At 43.5% G+C, this 8,869-nt stretch overlaps 2 protein-coding genes across 2 annotated transcripts; one reads left to right on the plus strand and one right to left on the minus strand.

Annotated features, from left to right (window-relative positions):
• The first annotated feature begins 440 nt into the window (after positions 1-440).
• Positions 441-1,370, plus strand: LOC114107807 (olfactory receptor 7A40-like). Its single transcript, XM_027955247.2, has one exon. The coding sequence runs from the start codon at positions 441-443 to the stop codon at positions 1,368-1,370; it is 930 nt and encodes a 309-aa protein (XP_027811048.2).
• Positions 1,371-6,397: 5,027 nt separating this feature from the next.
• On the minus strand, positions 6,398-7,327 carry LOC114107793 (olfactory receptor 7A40-like). The gene has a single exon (XM_027955224.2). The coding sequence runs from the start codon at positions 7,325-7,327 to the stop codon at positions 6,398-6,400; it is 930 nt and encodes a 309-aa protein (XP_027811025.1).
• Between the last annotated feature and the right edge of the window lie 1,542 nt (positions 7,328-8,869).

Raw genomic sequence — 8,869 nt, forward strand, 5'->3', positions numbered from 1 at the left:
CAGTGCCCTTCACCTTAAAAGCTTCAGTTTACCCATCACCATCTGAATTTGGAACGATTATGGCTTTGCCTATGTGCATTGGTTTTACCTTCTTCCACTACTTTCCATAGATTCATGGGACATCCAGTTTGGGGGGAGTGACCCTCATTATCCAGACAGTGCCTAGACCAGCATCATCGCTAATGATATTCCTCAAATACAATAAAGAGTTCATGTGTAGTGATCTGTAATACAGGGCCACCTGGGGAGAGGCTGAGAGCAAGACAGGACTCCAAATCAGAGAAGGCATGGGATCCCTTAAAGGAGCTAACAATCATAAACAAACTAGAAAAGAGAGTCTTGACTCAAACTTGAAAGATATTATTCTTTTAGTATAGTAGTGCACAACTTTGTCAAATGCTTTCTGTTTTGTTTAATTTTTTGCTAGACACAGCAGATATATGGAGCCCAAGAACAACACACTCAACTCAAAATTTCTTCTTCTGGGAATTTCAGAGGACCCCACATTGCAACCCTTCCTCTTTGGGCTGTTTCTGTCCATGTACCTGGTCACTGTGCTGGGAAACCTGCTCATCATCATGGCCACCATCTCAAACTCCCATCTGCACACGCCCATGTACTTCTTCCTCTCCAACCTGTCCTTCGCGGACATCGGCTTGACCACAACGAGCATCCCAAAGATGCTGGTGAACATTCAGACACACAGAAAGGTCATCACATATGCGGGCTGCCTCACCCAGATATACTTTTTCATACTCTTTTGTGTTTTGGACAACTTCCTCCTGGCTGTGATGGCCTATGACCGATATGTGGCCATCTGTCACCCCTTGCACTACATGGTCATCATGAACCATCAGCTCTGTGGATGGCTGGTGCTGGCTTGCTGGGTGACAACTGTCCTGAATTCTTTGTTAGAAACCTTAATGGCCTTCAGGCTGTCCTTCTGCACAGATGTGGAGATCCCACATTTTATGTGTGAACTCAACCAGCTGGTCCAACTTTCCTGTTCTGACACCTTCCCCAATGTCATGGTGATGTATTTTGCAGCAGTGTTGCTGGCTGGTGGGCCCCTGGCTGGCATCCTATACTCCTACTCCAAGATCGTGTCCTCCATCCGTGCAATCTCCTCAGCTCAGGGTAAGTACAAAGCCTTCTCCACCTGTGCGTCTCACCTCTCTGTGGTCTCCCTGTTCTACTCTACACTCCTGGGGGTGTACCTCAGCTCTTCCATTACCCAGAACTCACAATCAACAGCAAGAGCCTCAGTGATGTACAGTGTGGTCACCCCCATGCTGAACCCCTTCATCTACAGTCTGAGGAACAAGGACATCTCGGGAGCCCTGAGGAGAATCTTCCAAGGGAAGCCATAGAGGAGACATTTTCCAAGTCATGCCTGTGGACATGGGCCTCAGAGACACTGGACCAGACCCTGCAGTTCTTTATCCAGACCACGAAGTAGACTTTGTGCCTTCTGTTAATTTCCTGGAAGTCTGATTCTTTGTTTTTAAACTCTTTATTGTGTCCTAACCTCATTGGAAAGCTCCCGGCTCTCCCAACACCCAACATGTCTTCCCTCTCAGGTTCCTGCTTTCCCAATGTCATTTCCCCCAGATCAGACAGTCTGGAGGTTCCCAGGAGTCTCCCATCGTGACGAGTTGAACTGGTCCAGTGGTAGAGAACCTCACTCAGAACTCAGGCCGTTTCCTTTATTTATGAAGGAGACATTCTAAGCCTTCTGTTTTCCAGTTTTCTGTTCTTGATTCTGTGTGGTTTGGTGCTCTCACTGCTCATGATAATCCAGACTTCTATATACTGGTCGTTGTACAGTATATCATGCCCAGTAGATCAGCACCTCACAGGGGTGCTGTTTTCTTATCTTGGTCCTTTTCTTGTGTGTGCTATATTCTTCTATAGAGAGTACTGGTAAAATTTGCTATCAACGGCACAGAGCCCTCAAAATGAACAGACATATGTGGAACCAAATTGACTGTTTGTAGATCATCTGAAAAGAATTGCTCCTAATTTTCTGGTGAATTAATTTGTACTTTAGTACAGGTTAATCAATTTTTTTTCTGAGTTGTCAAAAATAAATATATGCATTGAATGAGTAATCTATCCAGAAAGGCAAATTTGTGTAAATCAATTGACATTTTGTGGTCCCAGATTCAAAGAGGACCTTATATATGTTAAACCTTCAATCATATTCATTAGGCTGAGTTGCACCTTTTCCATGAATTACCAGCTTTTCATGATGTGCATCAGCTCATTGGAAAAAGAAATCTGTGTCATGCATGGAGGGGTCACTTCAGTGGATCAGAGGACTTGGTGTCATCTTCTGAAGTATTTCTTGCACCGTCTTGCTGTTTCTGCCCAGTTTCCAGTACTGCCTCTGAATATGATTCCTTCTGTTACTCTAAGCAAAACATTTCCCCATTTTTAAAATTTTCCCATAAACTTTAGCATGCAATGAACATGAATACACATCATCTGTGTATCCATTTTATTGTATTTTCCATCTTGCATTTGATGTTCTCAAGTTTCTTCAGTTTTCATAAGCAAAAGTCAACATGAACAATAACTGGACTCCTGCCCAGATTTGCCCCTGGGAATGAGGACTCACGCCTCAGGGGTCCAAAGGATTCCTGCATTTATCCCCTGTCCTTCCTACTCTGCTGATTACCTGGCATGGAAACTCAACAGTTTCATTCAATTTCATTCTATCATTCCTTGCACATGTGAGACACTGGGTTCCATCCTCAGCACCACATAAAAATAAACAAATAAAAATAAAGATATTAAAAAATGGCAAAAATGTTGTCCTTGTGTTTTGTGCAGCTTGTAATGGTTGAGAGTCTTCATGTAGAAATCAAACATTCCCCTCCAGTTTCCCTATGGAATGAATTCTAGGGAGTGCCAAAAATAATGAAGCAGTGCTTGGGACTGATCAAATAATATATCATTTAGTAGAATTATTGTAAGAAACTAGTTTTCCTCCCTACAGAAAATGCCTTATTATCCTCTCCATCAAAGATGAAAATGTAGTTCAGTGTCTTACACATATTTGTTTTTAAAGCCATTAGTCAAATAAATAGAGTAGGAAGTAGTTAGAAGTCTTTCAGTTGCACTTGATAAAAACACCAACTCAAGTGATTTAAACAAAAGGGGGGTGGGATTTTTGGTTCATGGACCCAAGACATGGTAGTTCTCCAATCTGTGAGGTTTAGAACAGCAGTTAGCAGTCCTCAGCCTCCAGTTCTGTTTTTCTGGAATTCTTTCTACTTTGCTTTCCTCAGTGTGTAGAGCTCAACCTTACCTGGGCTCTCTTTATGATAGCAAACGGACTACAGCAGTTCAGATCCCACACCTCAGAAAGAGATCCTGAGGGATAAAAGAATTTGACTCCCACTACTCTCCCTTCTATTTATTTAGAGTTTCTTAAATTAGTGCTTTGTAGATCTACATAAAGGTGAAATTCACTGTGGTGTACTCATTTATGTACATAGCATAATTTGGTCAATTTCATTGTATCCCATCCTCCTTCCTCCCCCGCAATCTCCCTCCCCTGCGCCATTGATGTCTCTTCTATTTTCAAAGGATTCCCCCCCTCTCTTTCCCCTATTTTGGTCTTGTTTCTGCATATGAGAGAGAGCATTCAGCCCTTGACTTTCTGAATCTGGATTATTTCATGTAGCATGAGGTTCTCCAGGCTCATCTATTTTTAATGAAAACTCAAAACCCATTCCTCTGGATTTTTGATGTATAGGTACATTATTGTTATCTGTTGGAGTTTAAAGTAAAGCAACTCTTTGTTGTGAAGAACAGGGTATGCGTGCCTCCAGTGAAGTGCAAGATTGGAATAGGAGTGGGAATGACAAGATAAAGAGAGACCTAAGGAAGGAAAGTGCCTGCTACACACTTGGAGGTTGGGTAGGGGTGCAAAGCAAGGTCGGGAATGGACCTCTGGGAATCCCAGGGGCCCACCCTAGATAACTTTCCAGAATGTTCAACTTGAAGACCTTGGTCACCACGCATCTGTCTTTTGTCCCCAGAGCTTCTGCAGGTGCAAACCACCCTTCTCTGCTCTCCTTTCCACCGTCCCTTACTGTGACCTGCTGCATCATGAAGATGGTACCATTGAGTCCACATCCCCATAGCTCAGTTAATGAATGTTAGACATACGATTCCCAAGCTAAGATGGTCACAAGGGAAAAAAGATTTAGTTCTTCTTAGTCTAGAAATGGTGAGATGGTGGTGAAGGGCAGGAGAGAATATTCATATCTGAGAAGTCTTGACCATACAAAGTAGAATTTCTACACCTTCTACATGCAGTTGGATGCTCACTCTCTTCTCCAAGAAAAAAAATTATTCTGCAGCTGCTGATGGAGGTGCAAGGAATCATCCCTCAGGATTCCCGCAGAGATCTGCTGAATGGAAATTGACACTTGTGTTGGACCCTTAGCAGGAGATGGCCGCCATTCGCTCCCTTTCCTTTGTCCCTGACTTTTTCAACCTGTCAGTGAGGCTCTTCCCATTGAGAGGCAGGGTCTTTTCCTCCACCTTAAATCTTGGCAGGTCGAAGGAGTTTTAATGTTCTTTGTCAAACAGAAAGTGGTGAAAGTGCGAGTGTGCTTCAAGTGCCTGCACGTGTCCCTGCTGCTCCCTGTCGCTGGCTCTACCTCGAGAGTGAATGAAGGCTGGGCTGATGCAGGATGGGGACTGTGTGGACCAGAGCCCCTTTCACCAACTGTGGCTGTCCTCCCAGTCTGGGTGATGTCAGCCGAGACAAACTGAGCATCTCACCTGACTCACACCTGACTATACACAGAGGGAGAGACCAGAGACATACCAGGAAAAAGACCCAAAGACCTGTAGAACCAAGGCTCCTACGGGTAAAGAAAGAAAAATGCAACCTTAAACCATTTATTTGGGGATGGTTTATTACAAGGAATAAATAGCTCACTGATACAATAATAAGTGCACACAGAAGACATTCAGAATACCCTGCTACATCTGAAACTGGATGTTTGTTCTAATACTCAAAGACAATAATCATGACTACCTGACTGGGTACATGTATTTCAAACAACTGTATTAAAAGTGAACACTGATGACTATCATTCCAGGTAACCAGGATATTTGGAAGGACAGGGATAAGTGCAGAGATACCTTGGGCCCCTGAGGCACAAATCCTTGGGCACGATGCAAGTTCTTGTCCATGTTATCCTTTGCTCAAGAGCATTAAAGAAACTTCAGAACACCAAAGACAAGACAGAATAATGCAGAAGTGTGCATATTAAGGTTAACTGCACATTAAAGTTTAAGGAAATTTTTTGAAAAAGGGGAAATATTTTCCTTAGGGTACTGGAAAGAGACATAATTACAGGGAGCACTAAAAACTTCTGGGCAGAAACAGAAAGATGGAGCAAGGAATACTTCAGAAAATGACACCAGGTCCACTGAAGTGACCCTCCATGTATGACATGGATTTCACATTCCAGTGAGCAGACGCACATCATCAAAAGCTGGTAATTCACACAAAATGTACAATGGAAGATAAAATATATGATTAAATATATACATTTAGCATATGTAAGGTATTCTCTGACTTGAAGATCATAAAATGATTAATGAATTAATGAAAGCAAATTTGCCTTTCTGGAGAGACTATACATTTAATGCATGTTTGGTGGCAAATTTCACTAGTTCTTTTTTTTATTTTTTTTTAGTTGTAGATGGACATAATACCTTTATTTTGTTTATTTATTTTTATGTGGTGCTGAGGATTGAACCCAGTGCCTCACACATGCTAGGTAATTGCTCTTTCACTGAGCCACAACCCTAGCCCTCACTAGTAGTTTTTACAAAAGAATATAGCACACACAGGAAAAGGACCAAGATAAGAAAAGAGCACCCCAAGAGCATAATAAATGGGCATGATCTACTGTACAACCACCAGTTGGTAGAAGTCCGGATTATCATGAGCAGTGAGAGCACCAACACACCCAGAATCAAGAACAGAAAACTGGAAAACAGAAGGCTTAGAATGTCTCCTTCATAAATAAAGGAAATGGCCTGAGTTCTGAGTGAGGTTCTCTACCACTGGAGAGTGCAACTTGTCACGATGAGAGACTCCTGGGAACCTCCAGACTGTCTGATCTGGGGGAAAGGACATTGGGAAAGCAGGAACCTGAGAGGGAAGACATGTTGGGTGTCAGGAGAGCAGGGAGCTTTCCAATGAGATTAGGACACAATAAAGAGGTTGAAAACAAAGAATCAGACTTCCAGGAAATTAACAGAAGGCACAAAATCTACTTCGTGGTCTGGATAAAGAACTGCAGGGTCTGGTTCAGTGTCTCTGAGGCCTGTGTCCACAGGCAAGATGTGGAAAATATCTCCTCTAGAGCTTCACTTGGAAGAATCTCCTCAGGGCTCCCGTGATGTCCTTGTTCCTCAGACTGTAGATGAAGGGGTTCAGCATGGGGGTGACCACACTGTACATCACTGAGGCTCTTGCCGTGGATTGTGAGTTCTGGGTAATGGAAGAGCTGAGGTACACCCCCAGGAGTGTAGAGTAGAACAGGGAGACCACAGAGAGGTGAGACGCACAGGTGGAGAAGGCTTTGTACTTGCCCTGAGCTGATGAGATTGCACGGACAGAGGACACAATTTTGGAGTAGGAGTACAGGATACCAGCGATGGGGCCACCAGCCAGAAACACCACTGAAAAATACATCACCATGACATTGGGGGAGGTGTCAGAACAAGCCAGTAGAACCACTTGATTAAGTTCACATATAAAGTGTGGAATTTCCAGTTCCATGCAGAAGGACAGTTGCAAAACCATTAAGCTGTGTAACAAGGAATGCAGGGCACTCACAATGCTGGACATCAGAACCATCAACATGCAGAACCTGGGATTCATGACGACCATGTAGTGCAAGGGGTGACAGATGGCCATATACCGGTCATAGGCCATCACAGCCAGGAGGAAGTTATCCAAAACCCCAAAGAGCATGAAAAAGTATATCTGGGTGATGCAGCCTGCATAGGTAATGGCCTTGCTCTGTGTCTGGATGTTCACCAGCATCTTGGGGATGGTGGTGGAGGTGAAGCAGATGTCCACAAAGGACAGGTTGGAGAGGAAGAAATACATGGGCGTGTGCAGGTGGGAGTCTGAGATGGTGGCCAGGATGATGAGCAGGTTCCCCAGCACAGTGACCAGGTACATGGACAGAAACAGCCCAAAGAGGAAGGGTTGCAATGTGGGGTCCTCTGAAATTCCCAGGAGGAGAAATTTTGAAACATGTGAGGTATTCTCTGCCTCCATGAACTTGATGTGACTAACAGATAAAGAGAGAGATTATGTAATATTCACCTGTAAGAATCATATCGAATCTTTAATAGTATACAGACTAATTTGTCTGTTTTCGGATTCAGTTCCCCTCTAAGGGAAGCCTTTCCTTCTCTGGTTTGGAGTTCCTGTCTCCCTCTCAGACTTTCCTCACGAGGTCTTGTACACAAATCACTAAAGACTAACTCTTTCTTGTATTTGAGGAATCTCAAGTAGTGATGAGTGGTCCAGGCACTGTCTAGACTCTGATGAGTCACTCCCAAGAAACTGAATATCCCTTGAATCTAATGAGGGGGAAATCACAGACGAAGGTAAAGCCGATGCATGCAGCAGAGCAATAATCCTTCCACATACAGATGGTGACAGACACACCGTAGCTCTTGAGGAGAAAGGGCACCGGGAGTGTCATTTCCTTCTGGGTGTTCAGACAAGTTCAGCCAATTGGTGACACATGGTGTGAGCCCTCAAGGAAGACAGGAAGAGAGCCACAGAGTCACCTGCAGACATGTGTGTCTGTGGAATGGTGGGTGGCCTGTGCAAAGAGCCTGAGGAAGGGGCTTGTTTCTGATGTTCAAGTTCAACCAGGAAACCAGAGTGGCAGGAGGATGAGCGAGAGGGCAAGGGACGTGAGCTGGTGTCCCAGGGTGACAAGGCACAGATTCCCCTTGAGGAGCCTCCTTTGCTGATGCATGAAGGCATAAGGAATTCCCCTGTCCAGATGTTGTGTTTCATTAAGCTGCATGCCAAGGTGCTCTCTGTGAGTTCGAAGGCACCCCCCATTTATTTCTCTTGGTGGCTTTATGTTCTGGTTTCTGTATGATGTGCTATCTTTTGGAATACATTTGACCTGGATCCCATTTCTCTGAAATCTGCTCTCACCCCTAAAGTCAAATGTGAGCACACACCCACACACACAACACACACACACACAACACACACACACAACACACACACACACAACTCTTGAAAACAGCAATCCATCACCTCTGGGAGTTGTCTTAATACTGTGATCTTCTCACCTCCAATCACACTATTTTAAAGGAATGAATAAAAGAGAAACTGTCAATATTGAATAATTTTTCCCTAAAGCAATGTATGAATGGCACACGAAATCCCAGGTTGAAAATCTCTCCCACACATTTATCCTCAGGTCTCCATTCAGCAAGGAAATTTTCCATCCAGTATCGAAAGAAATATAAACAATCGTCTCAATAAGAAGGAGGGCAGTGGTGGGAGACTCAGAGGGGGAAAATGCTCTGCTAAGCTTAGGTGTCCCTGGAAGACTGTAAAAAAGAAAAAAAAATCCTTGTTTCTGGCTGCAATCCAACTCCTCGATGAAGATCAGCAGAAACAATAGAATATTGAAACCAGATTTCTCAATCAACAAAGTCAATACAAAGAGTGAATATTTATAGAGAGAAAAATAAACATGAAGGAAGAGTCAACCAAAAAGCAGATATACAAAGAACAGAACAATTATGGCAATTTATATGAAATATTAATAGAGATGTGTTCCTG

This window comes from Marmota flaviventris, chromosome 1 (assembly GCF_047511675.1).
Source record: "Marmota flaviventris isolate mMarFla1 chromosome 1, mMarFla1.hap1, whole genome shotgun sequence".
Taxonomy (NCBI): Eukaryota; Metazoa; Chordata; class Mammalia; order Rodentia; family Sciuridae; genus Marmota; species Marmota flaviventris.